At 37.4% G+C, this 18735-nt stretch overlaps 3 protein-coding genes across 3 annotated transcripts; 1 reads left to right on the forward strand and 2 right to left on the reverse strand.

The window, feature by feature from the left end:
- Window positions 1–305: 305 nt before the first annotated feature.
- Window positions 306–2420, reverse strand: B0H65DRAFT_505448 (uncharacterized protein; the record flags this gene model as incomplete). The annotated part of the gene is made up of 5 exons (XM_062827993.1): window positions 306–1233; window positions 1314–1711; window positions 1812–2111; window positions 2169–2267; window positions 2397–2420. 5 exons carry the CDS (start codon window positions 2418–2420, stop codon window positions 306–308), a joined length of 1749 nt encoding a protein of 582 aa, XP_062686941.1.
- A 1302-nt stretch (window positions 2421–3722) lies between these two features.
- Window positions 3723–5461, forward strand: B0H65DRAFT_51824 (uncharacterized protein). The gene is made up of 2 exons (XM_062828692.1): window positions 3723–4639; window positions 4708–5461. The coding sequence occupies exons 1-2, from the start codon at window positions 3884–3886 to the stop codon at window positions 5407–5409; spliced, it is 1458 nt and encodes a 485-aa protein (XP_062686942.1). The 5' UTR covers window positions 3723–3883; the 3' UTR covers window positions 5410–5461.
- Window positions 5462–5512: 51 nt separating this feature from the next.
- On the reverse strand, window positions 5513–7035 carry B0H65DRAFT_414309 (uncharacterized protein; the record flags this gene model as incomplete). Its single annotated transcript, XM_062823908.1, has 7 exons — window positions 5513–5876; window positions 5905–6045; window positions 6100–6467; window positions 6548–6621; window positions 6701–6737; window positions 6799–6818; window positions 6903–7035. Coding segments are annotated over 7 exons (1137 nt in total), but the record flags the coding sequence as incomplete, so codon positions are not given.
- Between the last annotated feature and the right edge of the window lie 11700 nt (window positions 7036–18735).

Raw genomic sequence — 18735 nt, forward strand, 5'->3', positions numbered from 1 at the left:
GCTGGTCGTCACCGACCCAACTACTAGTCTGGCCCTCACTGGCTTATCTATGGGAGAGCGGACGGGATCCCGAGTTTTCCAGTGGGTATGGTCGTATGTGATGTTCTTGAACGAGGAAAGCGCTTAAGTGCGTGCATTTGACAGGGAGCAAAAGGGCTGTTGTCTATGAGAAGTCTTCAGTGTGGATCCCGCGGAACACCCCCTTTTTTCGTGTAAACAATCGAGGATCCACCGGCGATACCGTACGCCATTGACAAAGTTTCATAATCCGAACCCAAAGATGTTGACTTCGAGAACCCGGACTGTTAGCCGATATGAGGTACATACCGGGACCAGTTAGGTACCAGGTATGCAGAGTCCGGAAGATGAGCAAGGTTGACGAAGCAAACCACCACCAAGTAAAGCCGTGTTAAGGTGTAGAAGACGAGAAGCAATATGACAGTGGTGTCGAAGATGACCTTGTAAACAAAGAACAGTATGAGAAGCATAATGTATGCGACATGTGCCAGCCCCTTGATCATATCTTGGTCGAAGCCTTCCCACGGCTGTGGCAACAGTCGGACAATCTTGCGTATGGGGATAATCCACATGACCCATGATATCAATACGGAAATCCAGTCCTCAGGCTTGACATTCGCTTGGATGTTTTGCAGGACGGTGTGTATCTCGGTGATTCTCCCAAACGGATCCTGCCAGAACGGGGGAAACAAGATCCACGAGGCGACGAGGAAGACTGGAATGATAGTGGCCGTTATGGTTAGGCTGGACACCCTCCACAGCGTCTTCTCAATCTCCGTGAAGAAAGGTGCATTCCAGGCAACGCAATGGAGACCGCCGTAGATGAGCCCAAAGATGCTGAAGCCCAAACAAAACCCGAAGCGTGTGCCGGGTTCTCCAAACCGAGGGAAGTTCCCAATTCGATCCTTCAGGAGGTTAGAAGGGACAGTGTCGAAGCCGTGATAGAGGAGGGATAGTTGCCACCGTCGGACGTCAGAATGAAGAACCTGGACATAAGGAACTAGCCGACCGATCTCCTCCAACCGTCTAGCTGGGCTTGCATCATCGATAGGCCTGTCAAAGGATCCAGCTCCTCGTAGTTCGATACTATCCCATTCGTTACCCTGCTTCATATCGGAAGCAACTCGCTTCGTGACCCCAGGAGGTGTCAGTTGCACAAGGTATAACAGGTCTTCGGATCTCTCCACCTTCAGGAAAAGAGGCTCTCGAGAAGTCCTGCAAGGTTTAGCCAGTGGTTAGCAAATTTGATGGCCAACGGATACCGGCAGATATCTGAGAACGCATTGGAAACCCACTTGTGCCTGTCCGAGAAATGGTAGCCCAAAGGCGTGTAAACGAGATCTTCGAAAGCCGTCCGCCGAGCACCAAACATCCCGAATTTCCTCTCGACTGGCCCCTTTCGGTTGATGTTGATTCTGTGCTCAAGCTCCTCATTTCCTTTTGACTCAACAGGAAACACGAGACTTTGCACATCTTTGTGGAGGTGAGCGGATTCTGACACTTTATTGTCCAGCTTGATCTTGGTGCACATACTTGCAAGAAGCTTTGCCTCCACAGTTATACCTTCGGGGTCGAATGGGATTTTCTCCGGCTCGTCAATGCTTAATGGCTTACTCCACCACAAGCCGTATATGATCAAGGTGCACACTGCATGACCGAAGGTGTTGAGTTCTAGAAGACTTATTGCTAGACCCTGGGCAAACCGAGTGAAGCATTGGGCACAGAATCATGATGTTACCGGACGGTTATGTTTGTTAGCAGCTGTGAGAATTACGAGGGATTTCGGCACACACAGTACACTTACCTTGCAAGCAAACCAGTGCCTTGGCCAGGGTATTTCCTTTGCTCTTGTCCTGTATGTGCACGAGTGATGGCTTGGGAATCAGGGAGTATAGTCCTTTCTCCTTGAAGAAGCTGAGGGCTTCCGGAACCAACGTAAGCCGTGTGCGCCTTGCCCCATTTGACTTCCAAGGGAGGAAGGACTGGATCTCCGCCTTGTCATTGCTCGCGGGTTGATCCTTTATTTCGACGACGAAGCCGCCCATAACTGCCAAGAAGCTGTGCATCATGGTCCATTTGGGCGTAAGGGAGGTCTGCGTCAAGGATCTGTTAGCTCATTGCAAAGTTAGGTGGCTTGTAGTGCACCATACCTCCAAGTCTATTGTGCTCTTGCGACGCCTGAAGCAATATGTCAAGCGCCTCCAAAACCTCTTTGTTTTGGCCTTCCACCGCGAAGAGTAGCCATGAGTCTCTGAGTGGGTTCATGGCTTTGGTGAGCTTCTTTGCCTGTGTGTATTGCTGAAATGCAGTAAAGGCAATCTTTTGCGGTTCTAAATGTTAGCGCAGAAAAGGCTGGGCAAGGACGGATAACATCTTACCAGTTCTTGACAGACAAGACCCATTATCATCCATCCAGTCTTGCGTACAAACTGCCTCATGCCTCTCTCATTGTGCCCAGGGACGTTGAAATGGAGAGAAGTCCACACACAAAGACCGAGTGTAAGAAAACATGTCGAGAAGATGGCAAACGTTCCTCGGCGGTCAGGCTCTAGTTCAAAGCGAGGGTCAGCTGGGCCGGTGAAAGCACTTCCGAAGATTCCAGAGTGAAACATGGCAGATGAATTGAGATGGGAAGTGGAAGAATGAAAAGCGTGAGTCAGGGGAGGGACCGGATCTTGGGGTGTCCAAAAGGGTCATAATAAAAGAGTCGGTCGGAAGTGGAGGGTGGCCGAGAAGGGAGAAGCCCGCAATATATGTGCGAGAAGGCTCCCGAGAACTTCATATCGCACCTCTCTTGCTATCAGTTTCGAGTGTTGTTACACAACCAAAGAGAGGCATCTAGCCCAGGTCTCTAGGCACAGTAGGAATCGCCGTTGCGCAACCTATACCAACAGCCTCGAAGTTGAATCCGCGAATCATCGACTACATCGCGGTAGCCGACGACCCGGTCCTGACCAGCTAGAAACCGGGGTAGTCAGAAATGAGGGGGCACCAAAAACACGCCTATGGTCGTAGACCTTGTCAACTGGAGGCTGAAGGCCAAGGCAGACTAACGTATGGATTTAGAGCCCAGGCAGTTCTTTTCGGTGTCGACAAACTAATGAGAAACACTGTTAGCTTGGACAATCCCCTGATAGCGAGGGCGGCTTGGTCACAGCACGAATGTACATGATGCATAGCGGTCCAAGACAGCTCACGCCATACAGCTTTGACACTGCCTACCTCGAAGGTCCATGTACAGCAAAGACTGAAACCCCGGGATAGCAACGTGCATGGGCGACCAATAAGGCGACCAATTGAAGGAACGAGATATATCTTCCCTAGCTCCTTGAGAAAGCAGGTGGCTTGCAGCCGCTTGGGCGCCTATCAGGCAAAGCTCGCGCCATTCTGTGGAGGCGAAGTGGAAGGAAGAAAGAGAAAAGGTTAGAAGGAATACAGAGAAAAGGGAAGGGAAAGCTTTTGTTGAAGCGCAATATTGGACGTTTTCGAGGTTGCTCAGGACGAGTAGACTGTACTCAAAAAGCTTTCATGTCATGGTAGAAATGTCGTTGCAGAACTTGTCTCGGTCACCCCTCCATCCAATTGACAGGACGGGCGCGGGATGTTACTTCCTAATTTGCACAGAGTCCAGGTGCATCAGAGAGACGGGAAGGAAGCTGCCTCCCACGTTACACAACTTAGCCGAGAAAGAGCAACCATTCGTTCTTTCCAACTGGGCTGAATAACTGGCAGTGGTCACTGTGTTAAGGTACCCCGCTCCTCCCCCCTCCCCCAGTCCAGGTACTCGACCCTGAGCAACTGCGGGCTTCTTGATGTACTCAACTTTCTTCCCGTATCTACCATAATAGCGTCAAAGACCATCGGCATGCTCACACAACGAAAGCTCATCGCCCAATGGCCCTCAAGGGCGCTCTACATGGGCAGCCAAACCCGCATGAAAACCATCCCTCAAATCAGATCATACTACGACGAACCAACCACCCCCTCCCACCTTGAGTCCATCACCCGCGATCCCAAGTACTCGCGCATCCTGCGCAAAGTCTACGGCGCGCCCTTCCAAAGCCTGGTCAAGCCACGAATCGACGAATGGTTCGCCTACTGCCTCCACCGTTCACCTTCAGGGACATCATCAGGGTCAGGAAAGCAAATGACAATCCAAGAACGCACCCTCGCCAAACACGAATGGGCCCAAGAAGTCCTCCACATGCGCGAGCCCTACAACCGCACGCCCTGGCGGTGGGACTCCCTCAGCCAGCGGTCCGAGCCGCCTCTGGGTATGCGGCAGCCGGGCGAGCCAGTCGCGGATTTCTTGAAGAGACTGCCGCCGGTTCCGGGGCCGAAGATGGGCGGGAAGAATGATCGGTTTGTGCCGAGGTGGTATGTGGTTGAGAACCCCGTTAGGGAGGCGTACTTTGCGAGGGGGTATTTGGATCATGGGAAGGCGCATGAGCCGCATCGGTTTGGGATTTGGATTGCGAATCTGAGGAATGCGTACATGACGTTCTTTGAGCAGGTGGCGTATAAGAGGAGCATTGGCAGGATGAGTGAGGAGAGGTATCGAGAGGAACTGAGGGAGTTTATTGCGAGGAAGGCGAGGCAGTTTAAGTTGACGAGGGGGGAGGTATGTACAGCCAGATTTCGCGGTTTCATCAGGTCAATGGCTACTGGATCGCTAACATGTTTCCCTAGTGGGTGATTCCCGTCCCAACATCTGAAGCAACAAAAGTCTGGTCCGAAATAGCCCAAGCAACGGGCCTCAACATCCTCGGCACATCCGCCCGGATAGCTACCTCTTCCTCCATCGACTACCCAGACCACCGTCTAATCGCCGTCCAAACGGTCGACTTCTCCGACCACGAAGACGTCGAGCGCATCCTCCGCCGCCTCGAAGGTATGGGCATCGTAGACCGCACCATTACACAGCCCATCCACTACCAAACAGAAGCATACTACTTCCTCGGCATAGGGCCGAACAACGTACACAACCTGCCCACAGCGTTTTATACCAGCGATCAGTTCTTCAACGAGGAACTCAGAGCCAAATTGAGGCAAGGGCGGTCGGGGCAGATTCTGGATGAGTCCGTGCTTCGAAGGAGCGAAGAGTTGCGAAGGAAGCAGCAGCAGGAAAAAGAGGAGCAGGAGGAGATTGCGGACTTTGGACGGATTTGGAACCAGGAGCCGGAGGAGAAGCAGAGGGTATGGATACCGCCGCAGATGCTGGTGCAGAGGGATCCGAACGTGTTCCAGGAGTTGGAGATTGCCAAGACGGAGGCGGAGAGTGCGAGGGCTAAGACGAAGAAGGCGAAGAGGATGACGATGGAGGAGTGGGAGGAGACGGAGGGTGGTGATGATCCGGTTGCGATGGCGTTGAATGCGAAAAGGGTTGAGTGAGTGGGCCAGTTAGCGATTCCTGACGGGTTAAGTACTTCTGTTTAATGTTTGATTGGTGTTAAAGGGTGTAAGAGATTTCCGAGGGGTTGTCTGGCTTGTGCTTCTAGATGTTGTTACCGGAGCTGTTGCCTGGTGCTTGTCCTGATATCTGGTCCTCTATCCTTCCTCTTTCTGGGTCAACTACACCGTAATCTCGTTCGTCAGTGGACGTCAGATCCATGTCCGTTGACACTACTTCTGTATCATTCTTCATACCGTGGCTCGCCCGCAACGATGCCCAGTCGATCCGCCTTTCGGCTACATCGGTTGAAGTGTCTCGATCCGTCATAGCGTACTCTGATATAGTGTCCAGGTCTCTTGGCCGAGGAACTGCCCTCAGCCAGCGAGTCCGGGGAAAGAGGCGTACGAGCAACGGCTTTAGACAGGGCATGCAAGCGCATATGATGGCGACGTTCAGTTCCGTGTTGCTGTTGAAGAGACCATGGTTAGCTTAACCTGATGTCCACCACAGGTTTTAGAAGGGCTACTCGCCCCCAGATATAGTGGATTACCAAGCACCAAGTGTAGTCCCCGTCTCCCATGGCGAGAAGACCACAGATGAAACGGAAAAGACTGACTCCCAGCACGCTGAATTGTCTTCATGTTAGCTAGAGCTTTGTTCGGAACTTCGGATGTGCGAGTTGTGAGAACTTACAAGCCGCCTGTACCCAGGATACCTTTTGAGCGAACTCACATCTCAAGGGCCTGATGATACATATGGGCATCAACAAGATAATGATGTCGGCCACAACGTTGGGTCCCAGTAGCGATTCATACCATATATTGATGTCCATACATTGATCTTTGTTCCAATGGGTCCAAAAGACCTTGATCGGTTTGCACCAGTAAAGGACGCCTGTTGCTCCGATGACATTGAGGACAAAGACGAAACCAATGGTGGAATAGACGGCATAAGTGAAACAACGGCTTGTTGTAAAGCGTAGGTAGAAGGAGAGGATTGAAAGCTTGGTGAAAAAGTTGGCAATTGGATACGTGCTAGTGACTCCAAAAGCGCTAACCTGAAGGACGTGGTCAGCTACGGGGGACTGTTTCATTGTGTCCTGCGAAGAGGCGGAGATGAGATATTAGGATGACATACGAGCAGATACTTCTTGTAGGTATGTTTGGGGTCTGGGACGTCACCGTAATGCCTACCAAGCCCATATTTTGTTTCTAGGTGAACACCCCTGAGATTAGCCTCTCTTGTCAAAGTTTGACATTCGCGGTGCACAAGAGAGACAAGACCACATACGTATCGTCACAGATACCGAGAAGAGAATGGAGAATATCTGTGGGAAACATTTGTTTAGCATGTACTCGTTAGAGGTATGCTCATGGCCAGTATCGTACCAATGCAACGAGGATAAACCCTGTGGAATACCCAAGGTTAGTGAAGCTGCAGCATCTCCCTAGGATCAGATTCCTGACCCAGGAGGCAGGTTCTTTCTGCTTACAATCTTCCTTTGGCTTGGAGTTCAGGATGCGGCGGGTCGTGTAGAATCTAGCGCAGACGAATATGGCGGGGAAGACAGGGACAAGCCAAGCAGCCAAAACAACTTGAGGGGCAAGCGTTTCTCCTTCGCCATAGGCCCTGATCGGCTCAAACTTTTCATTGAAAAGTTGTGAGGGTTACAGGGGGTTTTGGTGCCAAGCTCGATTTTTTTTCTGGACTAACTAGTCTGGGCACCAAAAAACTCGAGAAAACTCGAGAAAACTGCTCAAACTTGAACCAGGGTGTTCAGAAGAGGTACCGACTAATGTAGGCCGTCATACCTTCCTAATTTGTACTGAGATCGACAGATTCTTAGTGTTTTTGACCGGTTTTCTTATTAAAATTGACAAAATCTCAGAAGTAGGGGGTACCCTACTTCTGGCAGAAAAGTTGTGAGTTTTCGTGAGTTTTCGTGAGTTTCCTTACCAAGATATATAACGTAAGCAGGTTTGCCCTGTCGGTGAATATTATGTCAGTTGAGCCGCACTTGAACCTTATACTCCTAGTTATCAAAACTCTATTGTACTATAACTGCCACATATTCGTATTCGTTGATATCGGTCGCTATAAATCTAGAAGTCGTAACCGAATTGCTTTCGTATTTATAGTAGTAACTGCTATTTATATTATTTTTCGTCGTACCAGGAAGGATTCTGAACTTATATACTATAGCCCAAACTATACTAGAAAATCAGCGGATAGAATTTAGTACAACTTAGTAATATAGTTTTCATAACTCTTCTATATAGATCGATTTACTTTTAATACCTTATTAAAATAGCTTTAAGAAAATACCGGTTATTTAAAGCCTAATCGATACTAGATAGTATATTAGAAATTGATAGTCTTTCTATATATCCTAGCTTATTATTAAAATTAGCGAATTACCCCGTATTATTTTTAAATTAATTAGAGTTCGGTATTAAAGATTATAAATAATTTATTGCTTATTTGTGAATATTTATATATTACGTGTCACAGGGCTAGATCACATGCCCTGTGCTAGTCGTGCTATTGGCCAATGCTACACTGCGGCTCAGCTGTAGCCATTGCTATAGCACTGGGCTTAGCCTTGGTAGCGGTTATGGGGTAGATCTATCTAGTTAGGTAGATCTTACCCGTGCCCTATATTTACTTTGGCTACGTATACCTTTTTTACTTCCTTCGTATAATAATACAGATTATACTTCATACTTAACGGTGCCCTCGCTCCGTAATAGTTTATTATACCTATATATTACGCTATACGCGCTTATTTACTATAAATATCGCGACGAACGTTTTTCTTAATAATTTACTAGTAATTAAGTTTTCGGATTATTTTTAACGTTCTTACCCTACGTAGAATAGAGAATTAATTTAGTAAGAATAGTTATCCGTTTAGCACTTTTAATTATAAGCGGATTCTACGACTATTGTAATTATAGTAATTAAGCGTTAAACGACGTCTTTAATCCTAAATACGTTTATTTACTTACTACGAGGATAATAATAATATTAAATCGGTAATTATTAATTATTATAATAATAATACCGATACCGAATTTATCGTTATTAATTGATCCCCCAATCTCCTAAGCGAGGCTATCTCTACTTTTATTAATTAAATTTCAATTCTTAATATAATTAATAATTACCCTATTCTATAGGAGCTAAATTCTTATAAAGTTAACGTTCTTCATCCCCCTAACTATTATTATTTGGGTTATAAATTCTATAGTCCTAATTTCGTTCCCTAAGGATTAAGCGATCCCCTAATAGATAGTAATAAAATAGTTACTAATAATAAAATAGCCTTAATAACTCTACGTATATATAGTAACAATATTATACATCGTAATATTTAGTCCTTTTTATATAATATATTATTAATTAGTAATTTTATAGCTTTTTACCCGGTTATTTTCCGTTAATATACTAGCTATATTACTTAACTGCCCGCTTTTATAATTATAATCAATATTATCGCCGAAGCCTTTCGTACTTCTAAAGAACGTTTTTATTAAAAGATTTTATATAAGGAAGCGGAGGACTATATTAATAAGTAGTCTTAGAGGAATTTTTAGAACGAAGTTATTTAATAGAAGTCTAAAATTAAGAAGTAGTTCGATAAATATAAAGATAGGCAGTAATTATACGTAAACTACAATAAAGAGATATTTAATATAATAAATCATAATATAATTATAAAAGCTCAAGTACTTTCACTATAAACCTAAATACTTTACTTATAGAATTAAATTGCCGAATTATAAATTAATAATAACGGCCTTATAACTTTTATTTAAAAATAATAGTATCGGCGTCCCTACCCGCTTCGGCCTTAATAATAGTAGTTCCAGTAATAGCTACGGCGGAAATCCCGGCGGTAGTAGCGGTAGAAATCCTAGTAGTCCCGGCAACGGTAGTAGAAGTTTTAGCGGTCCCTCCTTTAAACCTCCGGTCTCGACTCCGGTTATAAATTATAATAGTAATAATCACCGTTATATAGTACCCGACCCTAAGGTTTTTAACGCTTCTAGTAAAATACCCCGTAACTATAATAATATGTATTCTATTTAGCGTACAAAGGTCTATTTATATTAGAATATAAATAAGTAAGCATTCCCTATAGAATGTATTAAATTCCTTTATATCTATATTCGTTTAGGTAAAGCGCTTATAGTTAACATTAAAAAAAGTATAAAATTTATTACAAAAAGTAAGGACCCTTCGATAAAGCCCTAGAAAATAAGCGAGAATTTGATTATTTATTTTAATATTCGTTATAACACTATAAATATAAAGTTAGACGCTGAGCGTACTCTCTAGTAACTTTAGTAAAAATCTAATTTCTAGAACTTCGAGGACAAATTTATCTTTTACGCTGACTACTATAGTATAAATAATTCGATAAGGATATTTTTACTTAAGAAAAAGGTTAACGACTAATTTAGGAAATTAAGTAATTACTAGATTAATTTCCTAATTAATAATAATTTTTAAAGCTAGGTTATACTCTTACGTAGCCTCGTTTGTAACTACGAAGAGGCCGCCTTCGGAAAGAAATTCTCTAACGCTTTTAATAATTATAATAATTCTAATTCCGGTAATAAGAATTCTAATAATAGTAACGGCAGTAGATACATTAAAACCGGTTTATAAAGCGGTAATATTATAGATTTAAATTAATTTAAAGTTATTATACGTCGTATTATACTTTCCAATATTTAGAAGCGTTACTAGGATAATAGTAAATATGCAAAATATAGTAAAAAAGGTTATAAGTAGAAGAATTATTAATAATTCGTAGATTTAGGTAATAGTAAGGGATTTATTGCTAGTATTAAGATTACCCGTTCAAATAATAATAAGAAGTCTAGTAATAATAAGAAGCTCGGTTAGAGCAGTTACGGTAACAGCGGCAATAATATTAATACAGTCGATAGTAGCGGTAGTAAAGTTATTCCCAAGGCTAATAATAGTAATACCGGTACGGAAAATATAGCGCCTCCAACGTAAGTCGCTAATAGAAGCTATTACTAAAAAAAGGAAGGGGCAAGAAATTAGAAGGATATCTATTAAAATTAGAGCGTAAAAAGTTAAACTAAGAAGAATCTTTATTAATTAATTTAATTATAACTAAACTAGAGAAATCTATCCTTCTTTCTAATTACCTTTATTATAGTAAGCGTAAAGTATATTATTTAATATTAGTTAATAGCGGTTATACGGGCAAAGCGTTTATTGATATAAATTGTATTAAATAAAATAGTTTACTAATTTATACGCTAGAACGGCTACGGCCGTTAAAGTTAGCGGACAGTAATATTAATACCTATATTACCGACTATATATAATTAATAATAAAGATTCGCGTCCATAACAAAGAAATCGATATATTAATATTTATATTATTACTAGAAAAACCAGTTATTTTAAAACTCCCCTGATGATAATAATATAACCTTTTTACGAATTAAGAGATAGGAAAATTTAAATTCAATAAAAAATACTAAAACAAGTACCTTCCTAAGGATATACCCAACTTTTAGATACTGGCACTTAAAGTTTTATACAGGAATACCATAAAAATCGTTAAAGAAGAGCTTATTAAGGAGGAAATTCTTTAAGAAGTAATTAATAAGAGGAGAGAGATAGGATCGGTATTAATAGCGGCGCCGCCTTCTCTAGATAATAGACCGGGTTTTAAAAGTATAATAATAGCGCTAGAACCTGAAACTAGGCTATTATTAAAACTAAGATTAATAGTTCGCCTACTAATATTAGGATTAAACCCGCAATACTCCTAAGAACTTCTAATATTATCCTAAATTAAATATACAATTTAATATAAAAGGGTTCAATTATAGGAAAGAATCGCAAAAAGGGTAAGTACGAACTCTAAATAATTATAGCCTATTAATTTACCGGAAGGGAATTAAATAATAATATTACTTTAAAATCTAACCCTATTTTAAACGGTAGAGCCTAAAATAAAACCTATACTTTACAAAATAATTAGCGGGCAACGCTTACTTATCGTAAATTTAGCGAGGAGATTCCTAATATTATTATTTATAAGGCCTATTGACGTTAATAATATCCTTATTAATATAAACGATATCGTAGAACTCAACGCTACAAATTTTAATTTCGTAGTCCGTATAAAGTAATTGGAAGCAATTATTATAAGCAAGGTTAAAATCGAAGAAGTAATTAAATAAATAGAGGCGGAAACAAAAAATAAGAGTAAAGAGGAATCGGGAAAGCTAGAAATTATAAATCAAATATATAAGGAAATCTATATAAGTAATAGAACTAAGTATAAGAATAAATTTATAAACTACACTTTAAAGATTTTAAAAGATAATATAAGCGAAATTATATTAAAAATGATAAAGGAGGACGCTAAAAGATTCTACAAAAAAGCGAACAAACCTTTAGCTACCAAAGAACAAATCAAAACGAAAATACTAATATACTACTATAAATATTAGAAAGTAGCCAATCTTAGCAACGCTAAAATTATACTTTAATATAAGTCCTACAATTACAAAATCGAATTTATTCTAGGAGCTGAATTACCTAACGCTCAATTACAATTATTTTCCCCCCTAGAATTAGGGGTTATTAAAACATAGCTTAATAAAAATATTAAATAAGGATTTATTAAACTATTACAATTACTAGCGGCTTCCCTAATCTCATTAATTAAGAAGCTGGGCGGTAATATCTATATTTACGTAAATTATAAAAATATTAATAATATAATTCTGAAAATACAATACTCTCTTCCTTTAATTAAAAAGACGTTAAACGCTATTTATAAGGCTAAAGTTTTTACCAAACTCAATATCGTCGCAACTTCCAACCGTATTGTGACGGCGCTGGTAGTCAGCGACCCACATGTGGGTCCCGCTATCGCTTACACGACCAGAGTATTTATTTGGGTCTACACGCTTGTACCTAGTTTTCTTCCTCTTTTCTTCCCCCCATCTGAAATCTTCTGTCATAGATGGAATCTTAGCTCTGCCTTCGACTCTCCTATACTGTGCCCTTGCACGTATACGGATTTATAAAGGCTATAAATAGCTAATAATATTTATAATATATTTCGGGCTATATAAATCTTTAATTTATCCTTTTAGCTTATAAAATACGCCGGTAACTTTCTAGAATTTTATTAAAAATATTCTCTATAATACCCAAAATAAATTCGTTACTATTTACTTCAGTAATATTTTAATTTATTTAAACAACGAAGAGGATTATATTAAATATATATCGGATATTCTAAAGCAGTTCGAAAAATTAAAGCTACAAATTAATATCGATAAATACGAATTTTTTATTATAAAGACGAAATATCTAGGCCTAATTATGATACTAAGCGGTATTAAAGTAGATATAAATAAAATTAAAGCAGTAACGGTATAGGAAACTCCGGAATTAAAAAAAAGGATTATAATCTTTCCTAAACTTTATTAATTTCTACCGCCAGTTTATTAAAATTTTTCGAATATAGTAAAACCCCTTTACAAACTTACTAAAAAAACAGCGGATTAGTATTAGGATATTAAATATTAAAAAGTATTTAATAACTTCAAAATTACTTTTATAATAATACCAATCCTGAAAATCTACAATTAAGGTAAAAAAAAGAATAATTAAAATAAACGTATCGAATTAGGCATCGGGAAGGATATTTTCCTAATAGGGAAATAATAGAATTTTTTACCTAATAGCCTACTTTTTAATAAAATATATTATAGTAAAGTATAATTATAATAGTTATAATAAAGAATTATTAGCGATCGTAAAAGTATTAGAAGAATAGGCTCCTAAATTTAAAGAGGCCTAAAAGAAAGTAAAAATTATTATAGATTATAAGAATTTTAAAATATTTATAACTATAAAGTAGTTTACCCCTCGTTATATAAAATAATTGGAGTTTCTTAATCGTTTTAACTTCTATATTATATATAAGTAAAGCCTAAATAACGTTAGGTTTAATACTTTAAATTAGAAATTTAAAAATAGGTTATAAAACGACGATAATAAATAGTTACTAGCGAGGAAAAAGCTTCTAATCAACCCGGACCGCTTTAACCCAGCCTTCTTTAAGGACGACGACAATATAGAAGAGAACCTAAATATTGCTAATATATATTTAGGAATTATAGAGGAAGTTTATTATATAAACTACACTACGGACTTATATGATTAAGACTTAGAATTTTAGGATTTGAACCTCTACGAATTTAATATTACAAAATGTATAAACGATTTAATCGACGATAATTACGTTAAATCTAATTTAACATAAGAAATGACCTTTTACCTATAGAAAGATAGTTAAAGAAATTAAATTCTAAAAATTAAGAAGAAATTTACCATCGCTTTTATAAAATATTTAACTAAATAAAGCCGCATTTATTGGAAGAAAGATATAAAAGAGAAGGTACTTATTAATCCGGACGATAAAAATACCCAATTATAATTTATTTACAAAATATATATAATAAAGCCTAATAATTATGCTAACTATAAAAGGATATATAAAATTTTAATAAATTTTATTACTAATTAAGAATATACTAATTAAATAAAGAATTTCATAAAGCCTACTTAGCTTATATAAAAATTGAATTATTAAAGTACTCTCCTGCTAAATTCTTAAAACCTTTCCCAGTTCTATTTAAAATTTGGATGGAAATTTCAATTAATTATATTACCCTAATAATATTATATATAAGGCGTAGCCGTATATATAAATATATAACTATAATGATAGACCGTCTTACAAAGATAAAATATTATATTCTAATAGAGATTTTAGAAATGGACGAATTCGTCGAACAATTTATCGAAAAAATCTATAGTATTTACAAGTTATTAGATAGTATTATTTCCAATAAAAAATTATAATTGATTTTAATACTTTAGAGAACTTTATACGAAAAGTTAGGTATTATAGTAAAATTTTCTTCAGTATTTTATTCCCAAACTAATAGTTATACCGAAAGGATTAATATTAAAATAGAATAATACTTTCAATTCTATATTAACTAAACCTAAAATGATTGGGCGAATTACCTACTTTTAGTAAAGCTCGCTTATAATAATACGGTATTAAAAATTATAAGAGTAAGCCCCTTTTATACTAATTATAATTTCTACCCTCGTATAAGTATAGAGCTGGCTAAGCCTTACCCTCCCAATTTATTAAAAATATAGAAGAAAGAATTCTTCAAAGCTTTAAAAGTAATTAATTAGTTTTAAACTATTTTAAATAGGGTAGTAGCCTTATTGAATAAGTATAAGACCGATACGAAGCGAATACAAATAAAAACCGTAATAACGCTCCTAAATATTATATTAGTAATAGAATTTTATTAAATACTGAAAACCTCGCTATAAGGAAGCCTCAAGCAAAATTGGTCCCTAGATAGGAAGGACTATTTATAATTATTAAAACTAATTCCTACTAAGTAAAATTAAAACTTCTTAAGAATATAAAAGTTAATCTAATATTCTATATATTTATAATTAAATTCTAGGAAATAGCCGGACTACCCGGCTAATACGATATTAAGGAAGATATCCGTACGAATAATGGTTGAATAATAATTATAACTAATAAGTATAATAATAATAAATAGTCAAAATAGGAATTCGAAAGTATTATAGGATATAGTAAAGTAAATAACAGTCGCTAACAATATTATATTAAATAAAAAAAATATTAATAAACCTAATGAGCAACCGGTTAAAGATTTAAAAGGATACGATAATATTATTTAAAAATTCTATAACGCTAATCCCAATATATTACTACTATTAGTCTAGGTTAAAAAAAGAAGAGGGCAATTAAAGAAGAAGTTAATACGGGCTTAGAATAACCTCCTAGAAATATTAGAATTAGTATAATAATTAGAAGTACTATTAGTTCGAAGAAGTATAAAATTAAATAAAAAGTAAAAGATAAATGAAAACTTAATAAAAAAGGAATTTAGGATTTATAGTACGAATCCCACTTTAAATTTCTAGAGAACGAATCTTCTAAGCCTATTCTGAGGGATAGTCCGAAATTTACTTATACTTTAATTTCCTTTTCTCCCTACGGTCTCCCTAAATTGGTCTCTCTAATTGAGTCTCCCCAATTCGAATAAGATTATATAGTAGTTATAATACGTTAATATAAATAAATAGAGTATTTAGGAATTATTTTTACAAATATAGGGTAAAAGAAAAAGAAAGAGGGATATAAATACAATTCGAATGTATAATATTTATATTTGTATTAGTAGTGGCACTTTAAGTGTCCTCATATACCACTATATTATAAGGCCTTTATAATACCCCCTTTAGGGGTTGGCAATGGTAGAGAGGGGAGGTGGCAATTATAAAAAAAATTAGAATATTATTCAAGATTATTTAGTAAAATAATAGATATTTCGGTAGAAGGGTTATATTTAATAATACTTTAATTAGTATTTTTCTCCTAGATAGGAGTCTTAACGTTAAGTAATTTCCCGTCTTAATATACGCGCTAAGGGATTTTATCTAATTTTAATTGGGTATATCCCGGGAAGGTTTACTTTGAAAGATTTAAGGGCAAAACTATATATTTAGTTAGCGATTTCGTAAACGGGGATTTCTTTTGAGAGGGGGTAGTGTTATAGGGCTAGATTATATGCCCTATGTTAGTCGTGCTATTGGCTAATATTGTACTGCGGCTTAGTTGTAGCTATTACTATAGTATTGGGCTTAGCTTTAGTAGCGGTTACAGGGTAAATCTACCCAATTAGGTGGATCTTACCCGTGCCTTATATTTGCCCTGGCTGCGCACACCTTTCTTGCTTCCTTCGTACAATAATAAAGATCATACCTTATACCTAACGGTGCTCTCGCCCCGTGATATTACGTATATTATATTACCGCCGGATGATTATTTAGACTTTACTATCGAATTGAATTTTAGTTTGAATACGTTCAATAGTTGTATTAGTACTATCGATAGTATTTATATCACTACGTATATTAAGAAGAAGGATTAACTACGATAGTATAACTATAAGGGATTAATAACTTACAATATATTCGCGGCCGTAAAGTTCAATTACTTTTTTACGTATGTATTGGCGGACGTAGAAGGGTCGACGAACGATACCTTACTTTGCAATTAAATATTCTTACGTTCGTTTCGTATGCTTCGTAATCGATACTATATTATAGACGCTAATTTTGGCGTAAAGTAGGGTATTATAATTCTTTTTGCAAATGTTAAATATTATCTTCAAGATTGGAAGAATATAAATGTATTGCTAGAAGACCTTAAAGAGCTATATAATTCATATTACTCTCGTATTTGAATTGTCGTAGAGTATGTTTTTGGTTATTTAAAAAGGCGATAGAAGATTATAAGGGTAGTGCCTTTCGAGTATAGTCTTAATAACCAGAGACGGGTTGTATACGCGGTAATTACGTTATATAGTTTTATATTAAAATATATAAGGAATCGAAAACCCTACTAATTGAATACGAAAGAAAAGCGGTAGATGAAAGAGGCTCGTATATGTACGCGAAGGGTAGTGAGGAGTATATACCCTAATTATATTAGATAGCGGTCGTCGATATTAATATAGAGGAGTTGGTAATTATATTTGAAAAAGACGAGAGATATTAAATAATTTAGTATGTATAGAGTAGAGTAGAGTATTGAAGTGGGGGGAGGAAGGGAGGGGAGGGGAGGGGAGGGGAGATTGTAAATTATCGTGTTTGTATAATTATTTGCTAGATTATTAGAAATATTAGATTATTTCATAAAATTAGGGGTTTCGAATTAAAATCTAGTAAATTTAGTAATCTAGTGTAAATCTAGTAATTTAGTATAAATTTAGTAAATTATTAAATTAATTACCCCTCCCCCAACCTTATCCCTCTATTTTATTCTATTCTATTCTATTCAATCTTTCTAGCAGTTAATATACCCCTCCTTTATTTTTTTTATTTAACTTTAACTATATGCTAGTAAAAAAAGGATAATTTACAAAATAATTAATATAGTTTATTATCTCCTCCTCCTCTAACTTAAAGAACTTACGCTATAAATTCTCGACGGCGAAGGTAAATTCGTTAGATCCAACTGGTTTAGGAGCTTATAATAAAGTAGCTGCCTTTTCTATCGACGTACTAAGTAATTCGATATTATTACCCTTCTTTTTACGACCGACTTTATTAGTACCCACGTCAATAAGGGGAATTTTGCCTTCTAGTAATAATCTAAATAGGATTAGTATCCTTCCTATATTGTTACGCCTTAGTAAGTTTTTTTACGGGTAGCCGAATAACCTCTTTAATATTGTCATCGTCCCTATCCTCCTCCCTATCGTTAGATAAAATTATTTCCTCCCCGTTATTATTATTATTATTATTATGAAGATTAATATTATTATTATTAAATAGTTTATTTACTTACGATTCTCCTACTTCCGCGATGCCCCTACCCGCTGCCTTCGTCCTGAAGAATATTTGAAAGTATATTTTAATATTACCGAGCGGGGTCTTTATAAATTAGTCGATTATATAGTTCTTAGTATTCTTCCGCTTCTGAAAGGCTTCTCAATTCTACGTAAATATTTTGGGTAATTTAGTAGTAGGGTTAAGCGAGGCGCTAAAGATAGAGAGAACTTCTTTTTAATAATAATATCAACGTTACTCGGTATTGAATTTAGTCTTAATAATCTTCTAAGTTTATATATATTTAATCTATTTTTCTATATAATATCCCTTTACCCGCTCTTATACTTCAATAAAATCTTTTGGCTATATTAAATTAAAGAGTTTGTTGTTCTTATATTCGAGGAATTAAATTATTAGTATATCGGTCATGGTATGAGTCTAGTTGATCCTCTTCTTTAATTTAATTAACTTGGGTAGTTTTAGTACCTTTAGTTACTTAGGCTTAGGGGGTGTTTACTTCCTCTTTAAAATTAGGGGGGGTATAGTTCGCGATAATTCTCTATTTTGTACGATATTTTAAGGCGGTTGGGTATTATTTAGGGAGGCCGTTATAATATCGTTTTGGATTTTAATTGGTTGGTTATTATTAATGTATTTGTAGTCTATTGGGTAGATAAATTGGCTATCTTCGAGGGAGTCGAAGGTTGGGAAGGGGGGTAGGATATTATTATTACTGGGCGGTTTAAAAATATTATCGAGTAGCTATAAGAAGGGGTTAACGAGACTATTTTATTATTCTTCGCCTTTACTATTTACTAAGTAGGACAATAGTAATATATTTGAACCGT

The sequence above is a fragment of the Neurospora tetraspora genome, assembly GCF_033439725.1.
Source record: "Neurospora tetraspora strain CBS 560.94 chromosome Unknown B0H65scaffold_1, whole genome shotgun sequence".
Taxonomy (NCBI): Eukaryota; Fungi; Ascomycota; class Sordariomycetes; order Sordariales; family Sordariaceae; genus Neurospora; species Neurospora tetraspora.